Here is a 26,820-nt window from a genome sequence, read left to right as displayed (position 1 = left end):
ACCGCAGCATCATTGTCCCAGGAGAAAAATAATCCGTGGTCCCCAAAGCCCATTGCGAATCAGGTCCAGTCAACGCGCTATTTTTTTGCCACCCCCCCCTCCTGCCCCACTCCCCACCTTCCCCGCCCCCTCACCGGCATCATCCATTTTTTTTCTCGAGTCTCATTCACTCACTCTGCGTTCATCCGCGTAATTAGTATGCATTGCTATGCAAATGGATTGACATTTAATGGAGCTCCCCTACTGGCTGTACAGTGAAACGAATGAGGGGGCGAACGAAGTCCCGGATAAATTTTCACTGGAACAAAAAAAAAAATACTCTCGTTAAATCGTTACATCCTGTCACGGTACATTCTATCCAAAACTGTCGACAGATTCATGGAACTGAAAAAACAAAATTGTACCGTGTATGAGCTTGTTTGTTGGGTTTTTTTCGTTGAGAACTCCAATTAGCGAGTTCGGGAGAGCACGTATCATTATATATTAACGTTATATTTTTGCTCAAACTGATACTGATAGGGTTAGTGATAACGAACGATAACATGAAAAAAAACGAATGTAATGGGAGTTTTTTTCAACATTGCAACGGGTTATCAAACGATTTTTCAAATTTAAATGTATCACTTTAGGAAGTATTCATTCATATAAATAATCATTCTACCAAACTCAATGTATGATTTTATTTTCCAAAAATTTATTCTGTTGTATGTATGATTTTTCTCCCAACGCAAACGTTTTTTTTTTAAATTAACGTAGTAATAATTTGTGGGTGACAAATAAATATTGATTTAAGAATAAATGTTGATTTATTCGCGAGAAAAATAGTCCCCTGTCAAAAATAATGTGGACTTGCAATTCATTCTCATTGAGGGATGATGATTAAGAAGGTGATTCATACACCGTTTTGTTGCCTGCCAAATAGGGTTCACGATGATGTATTCGATGTTTTACATTCTTTTATAGATTGCAAGTGATCTATCATTCGTGTTCAAACTTCGATCTCTCTAAACAGCGGATAAATCGAGGTGTGTGCTATACGAAATCACTCCTCTGGGGATGTACTCCATTTCACTGTGAAGGATGTGATGGGTATTCTCGGCCCTGATGAAGTTCCCTCTCCAAAACTTTGTATTTTCACAAAAAAAAAAAATTGAAATCATCTTGGAGCCCCCATAATCCTATCGTAATCTGCACTTCGCTTATCAAGTTATTCTCGTCTTTAGAAAATTATTTAGATAAGAGTTGGATCAAGCACTGAACATAAATTTTCTGAATTGGGTAAATAAGAGTATTTGATATAGTAACGTTAGGGCATTTCGAAATCAATGAGATCCAGCACAAAAGCTCGCAACTTTATTTGGAAATGGATGAAGCTCTTTACTGTTGAATGAAATTCCAAACAGTATTCTGAGGAAATCCAGGACATTCCTTCGGATTTTCGTGAAATTGAATGAAACCTCGAGGCCGTGGAAAATCAATTCGACAGTCAAGAAGGGAATGATAGCCATTTAAATGAATCAGGACATAAATCGATTCTTAACAATAAATTTTTTATTGTCCACGTACAAACACCGAAGGAATATTATCAGTTCAGAAGATGCCTTATGTCTCATGAATCATTTCACGACAGTGGCCAGATTAAAAGATTCAATTATTCACGTTCTCATTAATCGTCGATTTTTAAATTAAATACACCCTCTAAATTACTCTATTCATAACATAAAACTGTCCGAAACTTCCCAATTTCTGCTATGAATATCGTGGTTGCGATAACCCGATAATATAATACAATATAATTGCAACAAAATTTAGCAATAAATAGGGCAAAGCTTACCTGTGTCGACTAAACAATAGACGCCTCTACAGCTCTCATACATTAATAAAATCCAGCTCATGCAGTTGGATCTCCAAGAGACCGGATAAAACCGTCAATCCCTGAAAAATCGATTCAGCAATCGAGGGGTGGAATGCAGGTCTCTTCAATAAATCAGAACACAGTTCGGTTCTTAACAATGAAATTTTTATTGTCTATGTACAAACATCGAAACAGGATCGTCAGTTCAGACGATACCTCATGAATCATTCGATGAGAGTCACCATATCAAGAGCATCAATCATTCATCTTCACATTAATCATCGATTTTAGCGTTAAATATACCATAGAAATTAGTCTCTGTTTTTATATACAACTCTCTTGAACCCTCAAACTTCTCGTGTAGATATCGTGAGTGCGATGCACTGGCAGTGTACTGGGACGAATTGGGCTGGTAGCGTCTGGCCTCTCAACGTAACCATTTGGATAGATCCAGGTGTCCTTACCATGCAGAACAGACGCTGGTGACGGGTAATCACTTGTCTCAGGATCATTAAATTCTTTCGCACGCTCCGGTTTTGTTGAGTAATTACCACTCAGCTTGCTGGGTATAACATCCGGATTCTCCTCGTTACTATCGATTATTGGAGAATCTGGAGGGTCCTTGAACCTCGCCGTTGGCTTGGTGACTTCCTTCACGGTAGAAAAATCGTGGGATTTTTCGAGACTCGAGGACTGACCCGTAGGATCGTCTTTCTCGTCGCAGTGCACCACATGCATCTGCGATTTCATTGGGCGAGTTGCGTTGTTTCGACGGTAAAGGGTTACTGTTACACCTACCACTAGGATACAAACTGCCGTTACTCCACCCGCAAAACACGCCACTAGGAGGCTGTAGTCTGTGTCTTTGTCGGTGGAACCTCGACCTGAGGATGATAAGGGAGAAATAGGATAATCACACGTGGGAAAAATTGGGTACACATTTTCCATGGAGATTTTAGAATATTTCTGGAGCCCTAGAAAAATCAGAAATCTCATGGAATCATAATTCTAATTTTTAAATTCCTTATCAATGATTGAATTTTTTAATAATCAATTATGTTTTGCGGACGTGGAATACCAGAAAAAGGAATTATAACTCCATGGGAGGAAAGGGAGAATGTCTATTGACTTTCAAGAATTTTAGTGCGACTAATCTCAAAGATTTCTCCCCAAATAAGTCATAAAATTTCATTCTCCCTGAACACTTTGTTGCAGCAATAAAAAATAATCAAAAATAATGAAAGAAAAATCCTCTTCCAAAAAATCCCTGATCTCTGACCACCCCAACAATAACTCCCCCTAATCCCCATTACCCTCTAACTTCCCCCTCCTCCCACCCTCGAATAATCCCCTCACACGACTCAGATGTCAAACGTCACATCTACAGAAACTCAATGCCCTCCATCACCATCAAGGGAAACAGGATCGCAAAGCCCCGAAAAGTAATATCTCCAATTTCTCCACTGAGCAAAATGATACCCCCTCTCCAAACTGGTCAACGTCTCCAAGATATCATTCCACTCCCTCTCTAGAACCAAACAAGAAAGGAAACGTGGCGTGCATCCAACAAGAATTGGCACAGTCCCTTACGTCGGAAGTAAAACCGTGACTGAACCGTTATCTTGATATCTCGTAATACTTCATGTACTCTATCAATTGTATATATGTACACAGAAATTGTACGAATTTCTTTCCTGCACGGGACTCTCTATCTTATCCTAGGGGAGGAATGGGGCAACCCTAGTTTGCGATACCATCACGCACAAAATTATTATCCCAATTACAAGGAACAATTTTTTTATTCAATGGAAAAATTGACTTTTCCGGACAATTGATTGTGGTTACATTTGTAATCCATTTGCGAAGCTCATTAACTGTGGGTGGAATGTACTGGGTAAATATGTAGAATCACTTTGCTCCACCACCATATTTGAATTTATTTGCCTAATGGAGTCAAAATACTATTCAAAAAAATTACAGAACTTTTTTCACTGAACGTTCCATATTTTTTCTTGAACGTTCTGAACCTATTCCTGGAAGTTCGCTAAAAAATGCGTAATTATTCCGTAATTTGTACCGAATACTGTTTTGACTGACAGATTACAGAACAGTCAGGTAATTTTTCAAGAATTTTTCTCTCCGTGTGGGGAATGTAAAAGCTACTGGAATAATAGAAAGTTTTTCACCATAAAAAATTGATAAAAAGTTGGTATAATTATTTTTAAAAAATCAACAATCGGTTTCCGAAAATAGTTTTATTCCGTCTGGGACTTATCTTGCAATCTCGTAACACTCGATATAGTTTATCAATTGTATCTACGTACAAGGGATTGTACGAGTTTCTGGGGACTTTCTGTCTCATCCCGGAGCCGCGGGGATGGGTTACAACCGAGGTTTTGCTCAATGTTAAACGAGAGATGGCAATGGTGGAAGATAAGCAACAGCGGTGGCATCCGTCGTTTGGGGGGATAAACCCTCCATCCATATACATTCACACACGTTCAAGTCGTACGGGGCTACGATTATTCCTTGAAATATACACCCCTCCAACGATCCGTATGAATAATCCATGGGTGTGGGAATTAAAGGCGATAAACGACTGTACGAATGAGGAACATCTCTCTGGCTACGGTGATTTCAACTGAGAGGAAGAATGGTGAGAGAAAAGATGAGAGAAAATTTTATGGGATTTTAATTCAGCGACTAAAGCCGAGTGAAGGATCGAACAACGGCCGAGCCAAGTGGAAAAGGTACGTAATTGTAAGACCGGGTGAATCTCGACATCATTAGTTTCAGGGTAATTAATCATAATTAATTAATTTTCTTTGAGGAGAGGCAGAGGACATTGCGATGCCGACAAATTTGAAGATTTCCGGGGGAGCGTTTCCCCATTTCTATTATATTTTTAATTTTGGGGTGTGAGTATGCGAGAACTGCAACTAAATTTTTTTTTTTCACGACCTAAATTAATTCCAGAATTAATTCTCCGATTTTAGGTCATTTCGCGGTTCGGAGCTATTTTATTTTGATTTTATATTCGAAGGGGAAAACAAAATCTCTACACGAACAGAAATTTCGGATAAAAATAGGATCTTAGAACTACCCTTCATCCCTTGTCTCACCCCCTGGACGTCTAATTGTTACCAAAAATTTCTTTCGGAGTATTTTTGCATTGGTACGGTAAAACTTTGTAGGAGAAGAATCATCGATTAATTATTACTAATTATTAATGTAAATGAAAGCTCACCAGTTGTGTACATCGCCACACCCTTCAGTGTGATTGAAGACAGAACAACGGGTTCACTTTTCCCCTTAGCGTTGACTGCGAAAACTAGTAGTCGGTAGTTTCTACCGGGCTCGAGGCCTACCACCTCGAAGATGGGGCCCTGATGTCGGTGGCCGGGGAGGCGTTCGGTGCGGTTAAAGTGGATTGTGTTGATGTGGTAAGCATTTTCCTCGCTCCAAACTTCCAACTCGAAACTTGTGAGGGGGAGACCACCATCGAAGCCTTCAGTGCAACGCACTATCAGCCATTCCGCATCAGCGGATTCCGGGGATTTTGATTCTTCCTGGTCTATTTTTTTTTTTTCAAAATAACAGTAGGAAATGAAACAATAAAAAAAACTCAGAAAAATTATTTATACGTCTGAAAAATTCTGGGGAAAGACTCACTCGTGCGATATCCATAGGGACCAGTGGATTGTGCAGTTGAACAATTCTGCGGTGGATATGGCCTTCCAGCTTGAATTATCTGGAATAGACAGGGTGTTCTCTGCTTGCCCCTCGTATTCTCCGCCCAACAAGACACCATACCATATTCACGATCGTCATTCAGGGTATAGTTGACTCGTGAGCCGTGCCACTGATTCGTGATACGTGAGTGAGACTTGGTGGGCCCATAACGATCAGCGGGTACCGATAACTCTCCGGAATTATTAAATGACCAGTGGTACATAGTAGGCGCAGGTTTGGCTTGCACTCCACATACCAGTGTTATTGTTTCGGGTTTCAATGCTCCAACTACTTGAATTGCGGCACCGTCTTTGCAGATTGGAGCGTCTGCAGTGGACACGACATTTTATTCAATTTTTATTGACAATATTTTTCGAAAACCCCTTTAAGGACCAGCAGGATACACTGAACTATCTCGAACAGATAGTTTTTATTTTTCTATTTCATTTTGAACTTTGGTGCATCTCTGCTTGATGCAGAACGAAACTTGCAGATAAAATTAAAAAAACAAAACCTATCTATTCCATTATATCATATTCAAGTGCATCCAACCGGGCCTTAATTCAATATCATCGATTAAAAAAAATATCTATCACTCACACATAACATCCAGTGTCACAGGCCGACTCGTGGATGATCCCTCGGCATTGACAGCAGTGCATGCGTAGTCTCCTGCCGATGCTCGATTGACACTCTGAAGAACCAATGATTTTTCACCAGGAAGTCTAATACCAGCGCTGACATTCTGATGCAGTTCCCTTCCATCCTTGAACCATCCAAGCTTGTACGCCTCTGGGTTGGCCTTAACGTCACACTCGAAGTACACGTCGTCGCCCTCGTTTATGTCATTCGCACGTAAACCCGAGCCGAGTCTGATGGTAACCACTGGTACATCTAGAAATTTATGATACACCTTTAGTCCACGAGATAAATCCTCACATTTCTCTCGATCTTACAGTGAACAACGAGTTTCCATTTGTCTTCCAGTGCACTGTCCGAAACAACTGAGTTCTCAGCCCGACAGGTTAAACATCTTCCATCGTCCTCTATCGTTGCTACGTAACTCAGGACACTCATTGTCACGTTATCCGCATTCTTAAACTGATAATCGATTGATTGATTGAGATAGTCAGTTGGAAATTTGGTGAATCAAGGGATATTGTTCTGGTACGTTAAGAAGAGATGTAAATCACTCACTGTTTTTGCCATATGCTTAACCTGGTGCGAGCCCTTCCACCAGGTGATTGTTGCCTCGGGTTTCGAGCCCGACGTTACACATTCAAATTCGTAAGTCTGAAGGGCCAATAAGTGATTCTGTTTATTCGTGATATTGACCTCCAGTGGCTTTACTGCACAAAAGATATTTCACACTCGATTGGACTCACGTTATAAATTTTATTGTTTATATTGTTTCGATTAAATAGTCGTTACATTAGCGATTTTTTGTGGTTAATTTTGACTGATCTCTGGATGTTTGGTAGCATTGGATAACAGGGTAATACGTACGATTGACGTCGAGAAGGAGCTCGGTGGTACTCGGTTCAATCATATCAGTGTTGGAGGCTCGACAGAGGACTTTTGTTGTTGCATATTCCCGTGAAACCATGGCGATGGTCCGCGTATTTGACACTACATCGTCATTGACAGGCTCGAATGTATCGTCTAGCATTTTGTTACCCAAGTACCAAATTACTCTGGGTGGTGGTGATCCCCCTCTGACTTCACAGACGAGGGTCAGTGGGCCACCCTCGGTTATAACTGGCAGTTTTCCTGAGTAGATTTGATCTGGGCCGATGTATATCGTAGGCTTGCCCGGAGGTACTGAACATTTGTGGGTAGATAATATTTTAGGGAGAATGTTAAACATTTTCCAGGAATTTCATGAGTGATTTGGGTATAAATGAGGAATATTACATCAAATTTAACGATTATTGGCTGTAAAAAAAATGAACTACATAATTTTAATAATTCGGACGTTTTTATGACATATCCAGAGGCTTTTTTGAAATTCCATTCTTCCGCATCAGCTCCGCAAGATTATGTCAAATGAAAATTAATTGTTGGAGGAGTCATAAAGTGGAGAAAAATTAATGAACTGAATTTAGAGTTTTGTTTTGTTGCTCACCAATAACTGTGAAATTAACTTTTTGAGTTTTTGTAGGGCTGTTCCTAAAGTCCACCCTACATCTGTAGATCCCAGAATCAGTGGGCATTACTGGGTTAATCTCCAAATGGGCCATTCCCTTATCTATCCTCATTGTCGCCCTGCCACCAAAGGTCTTTGGGTCAGACCATCTAGGGGCATCAACATGTAGGCCACCTTTTCTCGCATCGACACTATAAATTGGTTGTCTACTCGTAAACTCTCGGTACCAGAGAATCATTACCACTGGATCATTTCGTTGAGGGGGAAGTATATCACAGGGTAGTCGTCCCTTATATCCGGACACCGCTGACTCACTCCTCGTGAGTACTGAAAATAAAAAAATAATTTTACTTCCTGACATTTACTAATTTAATAATTACTAATTAATTCAGTGATTATAATTATTCTTGATTCCAAAAATATTTTATGATGAAAATTATGAACTTCAAATACAGATCTCTCCATTTTTTAAATTTTAGATAGATAACAATGTGGGGCTAGGGATTAGTTCTCTATAGAAATTGTACTTTGCCGTTTTCAGACATTTTACGAAAATTAGTACTCATTATTTGTTTTGACACTTCACTAGTGCATTATTCTTCATCTCCAACCGCGTCCACAGAGCACTGGGAATAACTCATCCTCCTTCTTATCAGCATTCCTCCGTGACCCACTTTGCATTGAAATTCTCCCGATACCAACTAATTAGTTTTTCGCTAAATTGAATTTTTCTTTCTACTACCAACACTCGGGAATTACGCGGAGTTCGGAATAAGGGAAAGATTAAAGTAGAAGCCCGGGGGTAAAACTATGATAATTCTTTATTACTTGTTTCGTCAATAAATGTGAATATTTATATCCGGAAACTTTCATCGCATTACCGTCTCTTACTTTTGAAAGAATTTTATGAATGAAAATTTCGGATGTCGCAGAACAATTAAATATCGCTAAATTTCCGGCAACAATGAACTTATAAAATATCAATGAAGATCACGTATCCAAAAAATGAATCAATTCAAGAACCCGAATGAAAATTTAAAAAACAGCAAAAATGGAAAATTCACACACTAGAAGTGTCTAAAGATATGAAAAAATGTATCTTAATTTCGGTATAATTATGCTCAATTTTCGTAGAAATTATCTCCAATGTCCCCGCGTTTAATTTCCACGTACCCTTATTTTTTACCTCCCCAGACCTCTCTTTTTTCATCCTCGCCTCTGAAAGAGAGAAATTAAAAAAAAATCTCCCACTGGTAATATCACGTAATCTCAGGAATTCCAGATCCATCCCCACCCCCGAAGGAATATACCCAGGAGGCACTCGGAGTCTCGCACTCACTCCACTCAACACCGGATTTTCCTGCCCGCACCGCAAAATTTCACCTCCCTCTCCCCTTTCATCCCCTTTTTTCCCTCATTTCTCCCTTATCCACTGCACCACCACCTTTGTTCTCCCAGTTGAGAAACCCGGTATTCAAGAGCCGAGTTACTGCAAATTGGCCGTAGCCTGGTCAGCTCCACAAAGTGCATCACCACGACAACGAAAATCATAGCAGTAACCCAATCGTTCCAATTCCCCGGGGGCTTAAAAAATATAAAAAAAAAAACCTGCCGACTTTGGGAAACAGTGGAACAATCATGCAATAGTGCCAATTAATCCTCGCTATCGATTTATGTACATTCGGTGATTTTTATTGGCCTCTCAACGCTCCATTTTCCTCATCAATCCAATTCGATACGTCCCACACAACTTCAGGGCTGAGTGGAGGGAGATAAATTGGGGAATTACACGGCAATTATTTTCCGAATACCTCCGAATCGAGGAGATTTGACAGTATTTGAAGAAGGATTCGCCGGGGAAATCGATACTTAGAGAACTTACACTGATATAAAATATTAAATTGGGTTGATTGAGCTTCAAATGAAATCTGTGATATTCGTCGGAAGGGTAAAAGCATTTCACCGGAAGAAAAAAATGTCAAAGTACGTGAAAATCCCCGAAGAATTTCGAAGATTTTCAATCACTTGATTTCAGTGATATCCGCTGGATAAAAGGCAAAGAGGCAACATCACCTTCTTAATTCCTCCTTCGCATTGGACTCTATCGTCTTATTTGATTGAAAAAGTGTTCTCACAAGTGACAGTACCGGAAATTGGAAGATCGCACTCGTGATTAATGTCCTTTGACGGTGTGTTGCGGGGGGTTGCGAGACGGTGCCAGGCAATTCCCCGTTTATTGAGTACAGAATGATACGAATGAACGAGTGTTGTGCGTCGATTGAGTGGGAGCTGGGGTTGAAGGAGTGCAGAAAGTGTTGGATGGGATTGATGGGGAGAGGTGAGCATTGAGAGGCCAATAAAAATCAGGGAGTGGACGTAAATCGATGGCTGGGATTAATTGGCACGAATCTAGTGGAAAACATTTTTCTTTCGCACAACATAATTTTATCGGTGGAAAAATAATCTTAGTCAGTTTTATCGCAAAAATTAGCCTCACAAGTCTATTTTGTCCGACAAAATTTGACCTAACAAACGGGTATTGTCATTTCATCGCACGTTTCACCCTCCAGAGGTCTGATTTTTATCCAAAATTTGTTTTTGTGTCGAAGGGATTTTGGTGGATAAAATTCCCGAAGAATAATTAATGCAAAATATTTTTTTAAATTCACATTATGGTGTCAATGACTGTAGCGCTGTATTTGCAATAATTCAGACAACAATATTTAATAGGTCGACAGTATAAATGATAATAATGTGTTGTTACTCAATCATGACACGAGAAGCCCACAGCATCAAGAGATCAATATCGAGACGATAAGATTTCAACTATTTTTCTCTCAATGCCGTTCTACCCCCATCCCCTCCTCTCTTTCCCTATGGTACTTGGCTTTCTTCTGCTCGGAGGTGCTTTCATAGCATTTTCATTCAGCTTATCGATACCGTAAATAAAGCGAGGGGGTGAATTGGACCCTCGGGAGTGCCGGGGAATGGGGATTATTACCTTTGTTGTTAAAATCATCATGTTGAACCCCCTCCGGATCACGAGGATGGGGGAGTGTGTCGGTAGGATTTGTATATCCGGGGTACTGGGGTGAATGATGACGGGAAGAGTGGGGAAAACTTATGGTGCAATCAATATCCACGGGATTTTGGGGCACCTGTTTAGAAATGGTTTTTAGTGAATGGTGAAAGCAGAACGTTGACAGTGGAAACGACAGGATTATCGGTAACACTCGGTGAATTTGGTGAGTGGAGGGGGGTTGGGGATGTGTTTTATGGATATTTACAGCAGTAAATTTTGGATTAGGGGAGCCACGGGGGAAATTATGTGATACTTCTTTTAAGGGGAATGAACGAGCTCTTTGGGTCCGATTTCAACCGTCGGCTCGACGAATTCATGGGTTCTATGGGTGAAAAAGACAAGAGGTTTTTCAGAAATACGTTTTCTCTAGTGATGATGCGAGACGGAATAAGAGCACTTCTGATAAATAATTTATATCATTCCCCATTTGCGAAAAAAATTTGTTCTCAAAACTAATCAGAAAAAAAATATTGACATTATTTTCTTACTTTAAACTTATGGCCATTCAGTGACTCTCGAATTTAATGTACGTCTTTAACATTTTAATTTTAAAAAAAGAGTACATTTTGGATTTTCACCAACGTTTTGCACATTGTTATACGCGATTGATTAATTATTTAAAAAAAAAAAAAGGTAATTTTGCAATACTGTAGAACAAAAGCACTTGAAAACCCCCCACTCGCCCAACCATTAAAGTCGATCCCTTTGTTATATTAAATATTGCCCCAATTTTCCATATAATTTTTATTCAATATTTATCGCAATTCACCTCGCAAGGACAATCCGTTGTAATGACCGGGCAAAAAAAATTCTCACTTATTCTTCATTTACTTATTCACCCCAGTTCTCGCCTCCATATTTTTATTTACCCGAAAAAGTACACACAGCTTCATCCCCTTATTTTTGTTTCTTATTTATACTCCCATCGATTCGCGTATCTCGTTTTGTATGTCACGATAATGACTACCACACCGGGTAATTATTCATGACATATATTTCGCGTGGCTGCTCTACGTATCCAGTGCCGTTGTACACTATCGTTACTCCTTCGAGCGATTGTTTGACAGTGGCAAACACATTTGCCTGATTATCACACGCCAGAATGAACTGTTATTATTGTTGCCAGTTCGAGGTCGACAAGTGAAAATAAAGGGGTCAGACCAATCAATCAATTTTCCTTATCGTAAACGACGATTTATTAACGGAATTTTTTTTTAAGGCACTGATCCCGCCCCAGCTGATGGGCTGATTAGTTGTCCATCATCCAGGAAACTAATTGACGAGTTTTTTTTGCCAGGGGGTGCTTAACTCTTTTCCAGAAAATTTCGACTGCAGCGTCGTTAGTATTTGCGTTATTATTTTAAAATCCTATGGTTAAAATATTGACTAAAATCGGCTCAGTTCAAGTGATAGTAGGGGCATAATCAATGAATTATGGACGTAGTCGATGAAAATAGTTGAGTTATCAAATAACAACGATTCCTGGGGCGACATTTCATTAATCAATAACCTAATGATTGATCACATTCTATTTATACTGTAATGGAGAGCTCTAAGAAATTTATTTCTTATGGAGATATACGTTAAATCAAAAGTATCTCAAGAATTTTCGGATTGACTAATAGATTATTCTTTATAAGAGGCCATTGATGCCATAATTGAATCGATCTCTTTGATTAGAAAAACCTTTGCTGCACTTATTTATTAAATTATTCTCAATTAAATCGACACCTGGAATTATATCTCTCCTTTGTTTCAATTTCCACTCCTTAACTGTTCAGATCTATATTTTATTCTATATACAATATTATATAGAAATTGATATAATATATCAATTGATATATCAATATCATCATATAGTATATCATGATTAATTTTTTTCTAGACTTTTTAAATTGTCATTGGAAATGTGGAAATCTGTAAGATTTTTTTATACTGTCCATATATACTTTTAAAGATTCACACATTATTTTATGTACTTAGAGTCCCCTCTTTCGAAGTTATTCCACGCGAATAAATACCCGAAAATTCATTCGCGTGGTAATCCTCGAAAATTTCTCCATTTCGTCTCTAATAACAGCATAATGAGCATTACAACTCCCAATATTGTTTCGTGGAATTGAATTTTTAAAATGTATCCGACATTCCTTCACCCCATTCGGCCGGTAATCCCTTCGCTGCAAATTGCTCAGATTTTACGCTTGATTTCCACGAAAATTCCCTCTCCATTTTCTTTCATAATATCCGTGAAACGGCTTTCTGTGCATCGCGTGGAAAATAGAGGGAAATATCACGTATCATTTTCATAATACCATCATTATTTCACTCGGGGATTCAATACAATGTTTTCGAAATATTCACCACAATTGTTTATCCGCTGATGTAAATAAGGGTTTTGATGGTGGACTTTTAATGGTTTTTTTTCAGCTCGATGAAACCTTCACATAAAATATTTGCTTTCACTTTACGACACATTTGCATTTACAAAAAAATGAAATGAAATATTTCCATTCGCTTTTAGACAAATTTTAATTTTTAATGTATTGAAAATCAAGGTGACTGTGATATTGAATTAAAATATTTGTTATAATTTACATTCAATTTTTTTCACATTCTCTTAGAACTCCTAAACTTGATCGCGTTCATTATTTTCCCCAGAGGAATCACTCGTCCTCATCCCAGATGTCCAATTACTTTTCCTCAAAATTGACAAATTCCCTCACACGTCTCACCCACCGCAAATAATAATAATACCCGCAATTTTTTATTACACCCAGTCGAGCGTCATGCAAACAATGAAAAACAATTATTCTCCGAACAGTAACAATTCCCGGCACGCTCGGCATTAATTGCAACAACAAAGGGTCCTCACGTGAGTTGGAAAAGAATTTTGTTTCAATTTTTTTTTTTTTCCACCACCAACTCCCAAGTCAATTTAACAATTCTGACCGAACTAATTTACGCGAGGTGGAGGAAAAAACGAGTGGACAGTGGGCAATTGTTTCATCAAAACGAATGAACAAACTGTGGGATGGCAATCTAGAGGGAAACCAGAGCTATTTCATTGGGGTGCATAACCCTTTGGAAATTCCACCATTGAGAGCTACAACGAATCGTGTCAGTTTATACTAAATAATTAAAGTCGGTTTCGAACTGATGCTGGAGCATGTAAACCCGTCTCTGGGATCTACTCCACCAGAAGTTGTTTGTCTCGGTCACCACCAAATACATTTCCCGTTTCGCCTCGGTCCCATTCCCTTCACCCTGTCCTCCACCTTCGGCCCCTTTTCTATGTACAGTATTTTGTTGTGTGCGACTGCCCTGCAAAGTTTACTCGCCTCTGACATTCCTGCAAATCATACATCTCTCTCTCTGCATTTACCTCTGAACTGGGATCAACACCCGAATGAAAATACTTGGATTATTGATGGAGAGCAATGCCAGTGGTTTTCGGGGACAAGTTTGACTTGGAATGTCGATGCTATTGATTAATCCACGAGATGTCCTAATGAAGACTGAGGGGAGAGAAAAATCAAAGAAATTATAGAAATTTCATCACTGAATGCTGGGACTAATTGAAATCTACATGAATTGCAATTCAGAATTATCTGTAAAATGAATGGATTTATGTTGGATTCGAATTGATCTGCTGTTTTTAAAATTATTATTTAAAGTTCTGAAATCTTTGCATAAGATTCATTTGCACTACTGATTTAATACTAAATTCTTAACTTATATTTCTATAAATACTAACAAATAATTATTTCTTTTTTTAAATTTCCAATACTCAGACCTAATGGTCCATTGGAAATTCTCCGAGAGAGATTTCAATTAGTCCAACTATTTGAGTTCCCATTATTCAGAAAATTAATGACTAAAATTCATTGAATTATACCGAGCCCTCAAATAGCACTTCCTGAAATACTAATAGACTATCATGTGAACGGTTTGATTCTGGATGTCAATCGCATCGATTGCTATGCGCGATAATTATGAAATGGAGAGCGGGAGGGAATGAGTTAGATTATAGATGAGAACTTTGAAATTATCTGAAGTATCGACAGCTGTACGATCGGGTGATTGTCGGTGAAAGAGGTCTAATATATTCAGGTGAATCTACCTGTTTGTTGAATAATTCGCGAGCCATTATCATGGGGTTCGTTGTAGAATTTTTCGCGGAGAGATATCAACCGATGCAATTGTTTTGACGTCAGCAAAGGAGGAAATATCTCTAATTATTCTGCATTATTGCGTGGAAAAAAATATACAACTCATGAAACAGTCGCGATCAGAATGGGATTCGATTCCATTAAATTCACCCCAAATTGCCTCGTATTTTAATTCTCCCATGATTTTATCAATCAATTATCGAAAAATGCCACTTCAGTGGTTATGAAACAGATAAACACCGCCGACAAACGAACGTTATTACCGCGGTATTTTCCATTTTTATCTCTGATTGGCTAAGTTTAATGAACCTCCCTCGAAATTGAATTTCCTTCGATTATCATTATTCCGGGAACAATTGACAGTAAAGACTGCAATGTTGAAATACTTTTCGGTGATCCAGGGATATGCAAAATGATGGTATAAAAATGATGATGTAAAAAAATCGAATCGGAAATTTGAACACGATAATTAAATTCCGCGACAATGCAGTTTAATATTCGCGAAAATCCGTGGAGACACGTCTGGGTATTATATACACACGTAAGAGGCTCAAAAGGACCTGGTTAACGTCACGTATACGACCAGGTGCACTTATGTCTTGGCGAATATCTTTGGCATACATAACTGCATTCAGTGGGGGTGGAGAGGCTCAGGAGGAAGAGGGAACGAGAGAGAGAGACGGACAGGAGAGAGCACGAGATTATTATGCGGGATAGCGTGCGTCGAGAGTTGGGGCGAAACGACGAGAATATAATTCCTCGCTGCAGGTGTTTCTCGGTACAAGGGTGGGGGAAAAAACCGGTCGATCTTCCCTCCTCCTCCTTATCAAAGTGTTATAAAAAAAAATTAATATGGAGAGGTAGGAAAAAATTTTAAACATGAGGAATATTAAATGGAAAGGGAAATAATGGGAATCACACCCGTGGGGCAACTTTATGTATCTTTATCATTTTCTCATGAAAATGAAACGAGTTTATTCGGCGATGTGGCGAGATGATTGCTCCTGAGAGAAAAGGAATGGACAAAACACTTTGCGGGAGCAAAAACCCATCGGGAAGTGCACTACATTACATTTAAAAAATCATTATTTTTGCCAAATATCCATTTACTTCAGGAAAATATTTATTTTTTCAATCCTTTATTTCTGAAGTCGAATAATTCCCTGATAATTCTGATTAGGGTTTAATTACGTCAATTATATTGTTCTAGAACATGATCGTATTATTTATGACTTGAAGTGAACTCCTGCAATAATTGCAAACATTAAATCATTCGTCGGAATTCTTCCCTCAAGAAAATCAAGACTTTAGACAAATTAAATAATTATTAATAGAGTTCATTCTGGGCTACGTAGAAAATACTCATCTTCTGGAGTAATATGATTATCGTAATTTAAACCTAAATCGATACCGCTTGACAGTGATTAGATTGGCAAAATCTTGAACGTTTAATTAATAAACTGAATCCCCCATTGCAATTTCCTTATTATTTCCGCAGCAGTATAAAAATTCACGAAATACTATTTCGGTGATTTCCAAATTCATTTGCATCCGTGAATAATTTTTTCATTTGATATCGAAGTGAATGGAACATATATTGCAAAGTGGAAAATAGGGATTTGAAAGGGATAACCGCCGATAATCTGCGAATTCACTGGACCCATTTCGCTTATTCTCTGAACCTTTTAGTTGATCATTCATTTTAGCGGTTTTTTTCGACTTCTGATACATTATTAGTAAACAAAATGGATTACGCGAGCGAATAATCGGATCACTTCCCCTGTAATTTAATTAATCGGAAAGTTAGATCATGCGCGCGGGAAATTTCAACTGCCCTTCTTTTGTCGGATTATGCAGAAATTATTTTGTTTGGCTATTTGGCTATTTGTTAAACAGCTCGCCATACTGGTTTGATATCAATACGCATCAGGAAGCATAATCCCATAGCCTGGTAATTAGGCGATTACATTCTCATATCTCCAATGATCGAGGGCTTTTTATAAAAGAAAAATTGTGGAGGGGAACACTTCATTCAAGAGAATAATTATTGCTAAAATTTTCCACTCAATCCATTTTTCATTTTTTTATTGTCAATTTTTTAACTTTAAAGCCATTAACTTCATCAGTATTTAATTACATAATGAATTTTCTGGTTCCCAAATATATAACCCATATAAAATATACGTTTTTATATTATTTTTACTGGAGTAAACCGAGTGATTTAATACCTGCCTGTCAACATTAAAAAAATATTTTTTGACAGTTGTAAATGTTTTATGAGAATTCAAATTTCTTACTTATATTACACGATTAGACATAATCATTTAGTAACTATTTTTAATTATAAATAACTCGAGCATTCAAAATATGTTGACAAAGAATCAACACTTAAGGTTTTCTCTGATCAAAGGATGAGCTTATTTTTTATCCAATAATCAAGAAAACTACTGCATCGGTTTTATCGTTTGCATGGACGGCTGTTTACACTGATAAATTTTTATATTCACTGGTGATGCAGTGCAAGCTCGGCTTTGATTTTTTATCTGACAGATAGACGCATTCATCCGATGGTAATTATTTTTCCAATCCAGAGATAATTAGTTTTTCGGATTGAATAACTCCTGTTGATTTTTCTCTGTGAACTCGCTGTCTGTGGGGGTTGAAATCTCCATCAAAGAATCCAATTTTGTTGATCGCAACGATACTACCTTTATAATGGTTCGGGAAGCAGAGGTGTTTGTACCAATTTAGTAACCCATCAATGATGATGACGGCATGGAGGATTCGATGGTTTTGGAATAGTATTTTCATTGATTAGAAATGAACGTTGATTTTCACTTGGAAAAATTTTTTAATCATCTAATCATCTCCCATGCCTTTGATATCAACTGAGAAATTATTACACACATTCGGTAACTCAGTTGGTACGCGTGCCCGGCGCAATACTGGGAGCCCTGGATTCAAGTCCCGACTGAGTTAGAGGCGGAAATTTTTTTTCTCTAATTCTAATTCTCTTCGAATTGTTGAATTGCGAAAACACGAAAGTCTTATTCTACAAAATCTTTATTCTTAGACTAAAATATGAGTTCTGCTTGGGAATCGTCCTGACAAATAGTTACTTAAAGTCCTGCTGAATCGAAACTGAGGAAAAACGCGCGGGTCCTCAATTTAAGTGTTTGTCGTTGGTCCGTTGGAGGGGATGCTTTCCACTAAGGAACAGGAATTGAGTGAAGAGGGTATTTGGTTAATTGGGGCAGAGGCTGAACAATCATTTTGGGAAGGTCCTAGAGGATAGTAGGAATTTCCTTGAGGTCCGCTACTGATAATTAATACTTAGATATGTAAGTATACAACAGAATTATACGATGAAAATTCCAGAAAATGCATAATTCTACAAAATATGACAAAAATGTTGATTGCATATCTATCCCCGTGGACAATTGAAAAGAGTCATCTCCCATCTAAATGCAAAAACTTTGGTTTTCCGTCTGAAGTCGACGATAACATTGTACTTGCTAAGGACAAAGCGTCCGAAGACAAAACGAACCGAGTGCCATTTTGTGGTGCACTGCAGGTGGCTCGTACTTCTCTCATCCCCTCGTTTTTCTCCGCTCATTTTCTTATTTTTTTTCTCTCACTTTCTGAAGTGCTTGAAAACGTTAACCCTCCCGAAGCGCTCCAAGGACCATCAAGAGTCCCTACAATTCTATCTCAACAGTCGTTCATTTTCTCTCTCTCTCTCTCACTCTCTTGCGATTCATTTGGATTTTCAATGCATGCCTGATGGGAATGGTGAGATTGTTCGCCCCTGGTCGTATTGTTTCGATTATATAAAGGGGAAAATCCAGGCGGGATGAACAAAAAAGGGCAACAGACACTAGCGCTAGCCAATTCTTCGGTTTTTCTTTGAGGCTGGGGGATTCAGACCAGCGCAAAGACTACGGATTTTCCTCAGAACTGGGGATTTTCACTATCTGTACACGCCCACGTGACTATTGATTGTGAAGGGGAGGGATCAACTGCAGATATGCTCATTGTCTTCCTTCACCTGACAGTCAATAAAAATATCACCAGATCAATTTGCCCGAATTTCCCTGATCTCTCGATATCCGGTTGTTCAAGTAAAATTATCCATTTACAATTATGCGCTCACACTTCGTGACCTTTCTACTTCCAGTGACTGGCATTCACATGCAGTTTAATATTTAATTTCAACACGCCAACCCCGCAGTCACTTGGAATAGTGACCCCAATTTCAAATATTCATTCCAACGAATGTCTGCGTTTAATCATTGATATAATCATCTTGTTGACAGTATAACTATATTACATTGACCTTGGACTCTCGGAAGGAAGTCCATCGATAGAACTGTCTGTTCATCGCGTGGATTAATGTTTTTTACCTTTTTATAACGCCCCATTGTCTTCCATAATTAAAAAACTTTCCGAAACAAAACGTAAAAACGAATATTCAAGAATTTTTCCTTTTGGAGACACAACACATGTGGTATTCTCCAGAAAATAAAATTTTTTTCGTACAAAGTACCTGATAAAATTTTTTTCGTACAAAGTACCTGATAATATCGTTACTCGATATCCTCAGTAATTAGATAATTTTTTTTTGGAAAAACTATTTTAATTACACAGAAAGAAAATTTCGATAAAAATTACGCCTCTAGAGGGTGACACATGAAAAATCGAGGCTTGAGGGGCTACTTTTTGTGATAAAACTAATATTCGTCCTTCGTTTCACCCCCTGGAGGTTTAATTTTTACCTAAAATTTTTTTCCCTGTATTTAAAATCATACTCTCCTAAATTGAATTTCCATTATCAGCCACGATAAAAACGAGTTCACCCGAATCCCCGGAATTTTTAATCCCTTCCATTCACCGCATTCACCCTCAATTGAATCTCCCCTCTTACATCGCCCTCCTCCTCTCCCCCCCACCCACTCCCCTCCAACTTGCTTCAAAACGAACTGAAAAAAAACCGCACAGACCTGAATAAAACCCTCCCCCCTTCCCTTTTTCATTCATTTACACTTTAGCAATTCAAGTTTTCCTTAAGCTCCACATAAATACATACCCAACAAAATAACTAGACACAAATGGGTAAGCGTAAAGGGTACATTCAAATAATGACGTGAAAACGTTTTACCGTTATTTCATACGGAATAGAGTGTACCGGTTCGTTTTCCATATTCCTTCTACCCTCTTATTCCAAACGCAGACGACCATCTACGTGCACGGCTTTTTATTCTAAACGCTCAACGCTCACCTCGAGCATCATCCTCCATCCCTCTCCCCCTTGCATCCCCCTCTGACATTTTTTTTTTCCCCCTTTGCTCACGTGGGATCACATTTTGTGCTTCGTATTTTCCTCCTTCGCAATGCCCACCTACTTCCCGTGTCTTTCCGCCTCCTCTCGAGCACTCATTTTTTTTTTTCCAGGCACTCATTTCTTTTTGCCCCTTGCTTCCCTCATCCTCAATCTCTTTTTGCACCACCATATTCTCACTACAATCTGCTTCGTACGACTTACGATGATACCGTGCACTGAATTTGTAAGTGGACGAGGTATAGATAATAATTCTCGAGAAATGGCAATGCATTGTTAATGGTTTATGGGATTTTCCGGATTTTGATTCAGATGTCATTTTAATTGGCTCAATTTTTTATTGTTAAAGGCTTGAAATATGGGGATGAGATTTATTTAGTCTGTCGATAAAATGGTAAATTTTTAATGAACTGTCTTTGGAGTGGAAGGACATTATTCGATGTATTGATGGTCGGTTTTGTTTGCAGACAAATAAGACTTTTATTTGCAAAGAGAGAGGCATTAATGATTCACCTGATATTCCCACTCCCGCCAATTAATTCATGAAATTTCCAGTTTAGTTGACGAAGTTCGGTGGAAATTTCAACCAAAATTGTATAGTATCATTAATTCGGTATTCATTTATTCATTGATGTTTTTAACATTCTCCATCATCGCTTGATACGTCCTAAAATTCCTAATACCCCCTTTCCCTCTCAGAAATGAGAATCGATCACCGCTAAATTCCATTGTCTTTCAAGATTCCGGCCAACCCCACTCACCGGTTTATACCACAGAAACTCAATCGCCCCCATAAGCACTACCCCTTCATCCCCTCATACTTCATGTATTTTGATGCCCCCATGAATATCAAACTTCTATACTCCCCAATTCAGGAAAACAAGCGAACCCATTCGCCCAATTTATCCAAAAAACCTGAGCCCCACTTTCATCTCCAGCATTTTAAATTTCCCCTCGTCAAAATCAATGCTCTCGGTTTTACGCCATACGTTTCAATACCCAGATCCTCTCACGAGGCATTATTTCTTTTTTTTTTTTTCCATAAAAACGATATCCATCGAAAGTACGATATAAATTACTGTAGCTCCCACGAGATCCTCTTTTTCCCTCGCTTATATATATAAAAATCCCCTCGCAAGGCACAATATTTTTACTCTTATTTTTTTTTTCGCTCCTCGTTATACCCTAGTTAACCCATTTTCTTATCACTGATAACGATTTTCTGTTTATTTCTCCATTCGCATTATCTCACATTCCACTTCACTTTTTACTCAGTGGTTTTTTATCCAGTCTTTAATGCACATGGGCTCGAATTTTCAGACTCCAGTTTACGGCAATTACTAATTTTTTGTTAAGAAACTTTTACCCTACCCCCTAGGCAGCCCCCACCCTGTCTGTAACTACTGGCCATTTTCTATACGCGTGCTCCACACTTTTTAATTTCCTCAGGCTTTCGTAACGGACGGCATTACGTGCCCGGTCACGTGGGACTCATCCCCGGGCCGATTTCCAACTTGATTTTTTTTTTAATTTCATTTTTTTTTTCTCTCGTTCTCCCTCACTCTTTCGCTCCCTCTCGTTTTCCACTCTCGGCCAACAACTGCCTTTCGCACACACCTCCGCTTTTTTTTCTCACTCTTTTATTTCTCACCGGGGCCACTGTTGATTTGTTCGCTTTCTCGTACACTCTCCTCATTTCTTTCCATTCTATGGTTCTGGTTTAATTGCGATTTCTCGTAAGTTATACAAACCCTGGCAGGCCAGTCACTTTGGGGCCGAGGGGACGGAAACGGAGGGGTAAATCCGTGAGTTTGAACTGGGAATCTGATTTTTTTTTCGGAGTTGGAGAATGAGTGAAGGGAGCTTTTAGAAGAGATGAGTGAATGGAGCAGTTTCTTGGGTGTTGAATAGTTTAGATTCATCGGGGAGAAATTATTGTAATGGTATTGGCTTGTGTTGATTAATCAAATTTTTTTATTGCACGGAAAGAGATTTCAGGTAAACATTAGACCTCCAGGGGGTGGAAGGAGGGATAAAGGTTAGTTATCACCCCACGTTTCGTCCTCTAGAGGATTAATTTTTATCCAAAATTTCTTTCCGTGTGTGAATTGTAAAGTAAAAGGAATTTAGAGCTTAGGAAATATTTTGAAGGAAAGTTGCAATCCAATGTTATTTAATCCCTACAACATTTGATGGAAAATGAAAAAAATCTTCGATTCATTTCTGCTGTGTAATCACAGCACGCCAGAGAATACACCAGTGCTCAATTAATCTCGATAATCGATGGCAATTACTCATTTATAACTAATGCAAATTGATTATTTATCAACGTAACTAGAGCGCGTCCGGTGGTACGATGTTTGTGTGCCATCCGGTCAGAGTGTAATACAAACACTTGTTCTAAAAAACAGTTTAAACCACCACTGGATCCTCAATTATGCCGTCATGAAGCCCACTCAGTCCAGTCATAATGTCAATTTACATAATGCAATCGATTTGATAAAATCGAGTGGACCCTTTACCTGATTCGTATGCACTTTGCCTTGGTGTTCACCGCAAAACAACTATTGGCAGGTGAATAATTTTCATTCCATCCGCGAAAAAGCCTCAACACTTCCCCTCCCTCCTCACCGTCACAGCCACCCAACCCCCTCACATCGAAGTTGATCCCGTGCATAAACTGACAGTCGGAATTAATCCACTTTTTGCCGCCTATGGACCATCACTCCTCGCCGTGATTAATGATCGTGTTATTTCCACTACGATTGTGCGGATTATTCAACGCGCTAGTAGAAATGAACGTTTATTGTCAGACACACCGGGTGAATTGAATTTTTTAGGAATGGGGAGGGAGGAATTTTGCGTCAATCAAATTGATCGGATTTCGTTTGTTGTGATTGCTAGGGAGAAAAAATTGGAAATTTCATTGGCCTCCATTCACGAGCGCAATTTAAAGCTGATGGAGTGTTTATGTGTTTGGAAATTTCTTTTCTGGAGCGGGTAATAGTGCGGGGGAAGTGCTGTAGTGAGATAAGTCGATTAGGATTTAGAGTGAGTTTTTGATAAATTTAGGGAGGGACTGATGAAACAGGCGGATTTTTTATGAGACGGAGGGAGAAGAGTTGGGGGAGGTAATCATGGAACCAACTGCGTGACAATAAAAATGATTTTTTTCAATTGGTTTTTATTCTGATTGTTTGTTTCTGAAATTACCCATTTGTTATCATTCCGAAATAGAAAGACTATGTTGTACATGGTGATAATTATATTGCTAATTTTCCGTAATGAAGGATCCATGTTTTTAAAAAGACCTGTAAAAATATTGACCGCCCGTAACTATCAAATTAAAAGTTAATGCTGGTGGTTATGGCTCGTATGAAAGATAAGTTCATGAGTTCGTTAAGATAATCAGAGTATACGGGAGGTAATTGGTAATAAAAGTAATCATGGAATAGATTTTTTAAGAATCTTTGTAATTTATACCGCGTTTGAAAATATTTCACAAATGGAAGGAGCTTAAATAAACAACAATTTGTTAAATCATGAAGAGTTAAAAAAAAATCAAGTGAGAGAGAAGAATTTTCAGAGAAGAATCTTAGGTTTAACTGTAGAAGACTTGATAAAAAAAATTCCACAAAATTCTATTTTTTTTTTCCAAATTCCTTCATAATTCACTCACATCCGAGAAAATTTTTCGTGATTTTCGCATCAATTTTCATAAAAAATTCTCCTCACTTAAGTGCCCCTAAACATCTCCCTAACCCCCAGAAACACCATTAACCCCTGTTTTTTCCCACCCCGATAAATCGACTACACAGAAAAAAAAGATTTCCGGTTTCCGTGGTACTTAAGTCAAGCCCCTTTTACTCTGGAATCCGGTAGTTTGGTTTTTTAAAAAGGAATCCGCTGTTTACTGAATTAAAAAATCGTCAACTGCTTAAAATCAAGTTTGATTTGGAAAAAATTGATATCCCTATCTCTTAAAATGATAGTTAAAATCTTTAAATCTGTTCAAGTCATTTGAATGAGGGCTCACGTCTTCTTAAATGATTTTCATTATTTACAATGAGACATCATTTTTTGTTACAAAAAATTCTCTGCGTTTCTCCGAATTTTCTTAATGTTCTTTCCATTTTCTCTCGTCATTTATACACATCCCCTAAATTCTTCGTGATTTCCGCATCAATTTTGATAAAAAAATATCTCCCCTTAAGGGCTCCTAAAGACCTTTCTAACCCCGAGAAAGATCATTAACCTCTGCTTTCCCCCCACTCTGATAAATCAACGGCAGAGAGAAAAAAAAAGTTAGAGAATCCAAACAATTTAGTCATCTCGTAATAATAATTTCTAACTGAAGATTTTAAAGTGAATTACGTGCAAAACTTGGTCTCTTGAAGTAAAAAAATGGGGATACATTATAATTATACGAACGTAAATTACGGCTTCACATTGGACGATGTTTTCCCTATTTGACCTTCACTTATTCATAATTAACGACGAATAAAAAATTTTAATACCACCGTAAAATATGATGGATCGAGATCTTAATTTACGACGTCTCATTCAGCGTGAAATGGATTACGTAATAGTTTTTAAAAATCTAATAGGGACCACATTAATGTGGTCCCTATCTTTAATATTAAGGGTAAAATTTCTACTAAATATTTACATTAAAATTTTTTTTGGTCATTTATTGTGATTGAGTAAAAAATTGACAAAAATTTTCGAGTTCTCGATGGCTGGGGAAATTCTCTTGATTGCGTTTAGACAAACTATTTATGAAATTAACAAAATTAAGTATGTATTAGATACAGAAATGGACGCTCGTGTATCCCCTAGGGGAATCACAAAAATACCTACATTATTTAGCGTGAATTACGTATAGAAAAAAAAAATAGTCTACACAAGAAATCATTTACTCGGGAGACGAATTAATTTTTCACCCTCGGTTTTTTCCAAACCCACCCTTCCCAGGTGCCCTATGTGTATTTAGGATTTTTTCCATAACTGAAAAATTTACTTAACGTAATAAAATTACTATACTGATAAAATACGTTAAATACGTTCCGAGCCACCAGTAAAAGTAGACAAATATTGAAGAAAATTTTTGTTAGATAATTATAAAAATTATTTGGATTTTGTCTAAGTAATAATTGTCCATGGAATAAACATCCCTTAATAATCACAATATTGTTACAATGAAAAAAATCTTCCACAGAAAATTATTCATGTCAAAAGTAATAATTTTTAGTGCACTCACTGAGACACAAAGAATACGTCGTTTGGACGTTACAACCGTTTTCATTTAGACCCTCAAATGCACCTCAATGAATTATAAATTCCGCTTCTCATCACGGAAAAACCCCACCAGACATCACATTCTCGTAACATGTAAATTACACTTAGCAAAATGTAATTAACTATAATTTATTCAGGATGTCTAGTGTATTTACTCCAAAAACCCCGACCTATTATTTCATCACTCAAAAATTCTGCAGCGAAGTGGTAAACCAGAAAGTATAATTTTTAAAATAAATCTCCTTCCAGTTGAATCGCAATATCTCTCAAGGGCACAGTAAAAAACTAATGTCCGATGTTAAAATTGAAATTTCCACAATTTTCAAATTTCCCTAACAAAGTTCCACTCTAGGACTTATCCTAGTTACCCATTTCGCTCCAAAATTCAACTGACTATTCTCCATTATCCCCCAGTTCTGGATTCCATCACCGCAGTTGGGTATTCCCCTCCTGCAGCACTGAAAACCAGTAACTTTTTCCCTCCACCAAATAATCGCGTGTTTGGGAAAATTCCCAGGCACTTTGTAATTACTCACTCGGTTCATCCACGTCACTGGCGACGAGTTCACCTCCAACGAGCGCTATAACGCTCATCATGAGTAACGTCTTCATTCTAAAACACCCCTTAAACCCAGACACGTCTCGCCGCACTCTCCCACCTGTCACATCAAAAAACTTCACCAGAAAAAAAAGTGGATAAACCCGCGCTATGTTCAGACAACTTCAAGCAGTCTAATGAACCATTTTCATGTCTCTCGTTTATCGATTCTCCAAACGTATCGAGTGATTTGGCTTAGATATGCAACTGTATCCGAGTGGAATAATACTGTCAGAACACTCGAGGCACTTCTCAGAACTCCAGAAGAAAAAAAAAATAAAATTTCTTTCTCCTCAATTTTTTTTCATCTCCCCCTCACTCCACTCGCGATCGATCCAATTTGCCCCCGCAACTTCGCGATTTTATATCGTCCCCAATTTTTCACTCCTCTTCTCTATCTTTCTCAGTTACTTTCACGTGTCAAATCGACTACTCTACACGTCGACAGGGGATATGCCTACGGCTCCGGCCCGAGTCACGCGATAAACGGCTGACCCGACGGAAGGATCACCCCGACTGACCCCTCAATTCACCATTCCCCACATATCCCCCCCCCCCTCCTCACCGCCCTCGCGCACAGATAGTCCTTCACTTATTCATAA

General features: G+C 38.3%; 1 protein-coding gene across 4 annotated transcripts; it reads right to left on the bottom strand.

Annotated features, from left to right (window-relative positions):
* Nucleotides 1-1,899: 1,899 nt before the first annotated feature.
* Nucleotides 1,900-26,757, bottom strand: LOC135166408 (hemicentin-1-like). Of its 4 annotated transcripts, none has more exons than XM_064128577.1 (9): nucleotides 26,157-26,757; nucleotides 7,713-8,060; nucleotides 7,094-7,408; nucleotides 6,785-6,936; nucleotides 6,544-6,688; nucleotides 6,188-6,481; nucleotides 5,528-5,914; nucleotides 5,103-5,429; nucleotides 1,900-2,739 (listed from the first exon to the last, which is right to left on the bottom strand). In XM_064128577.1, the coding sequence occupies exons 1-9, from the start codon at nucleotides 26,230-26,232 to the stop codon at nucleotides 2,180-2,182; spliced, it is 2,604 nt and encodes an 867-aa protein (XP_063984647.1). In that variant the 5' UTR covers nucleotides 26,233-26,757; the 3' UTR covers nucleotides 1,900-2,179. The 4 variants fall into 4 exon arrangements, with proteins under 4 accessions (XP_063984647.1, XP_063984649.1, XP_063984648.1 ...); XM_064128579.1 differs by lacking the exon at nucleotides 26,157-26,757 and adding an exon at nucleotides 11,685-12,462; XM_064128578.1 differs by lacking the exon at nucleotides 26,157-26,757 and adding an exon at nucleotides 11,585-11,732.
* Between the last annotated feature and the right edge of the window lie 63 nt (nucleotides 26,758-26,820).

This window comes from Diachasmimorpha longicaudata, chromosome 10, assembly GCF_034640455.1.
Source record: "Diachasmimorpha longicaudata isolate KC_UGA_2023 chromosome 10, iyDiaLong2, whole genome shotgun sequence".
NCBI classification, from domain to species: domain Eukaryota; kingdom Metazoa; phylum Arthropoda; class Insecta; order Hymenoptera; family Braconidae; genus Diachasmimorpha; species Diachasmimorpha longicaudata.
The sequence above is the reverse complement of the archived record's forward strand: the minus strand, read 5'-3'. Positions and strand labels throughout refer to the sequence as shown.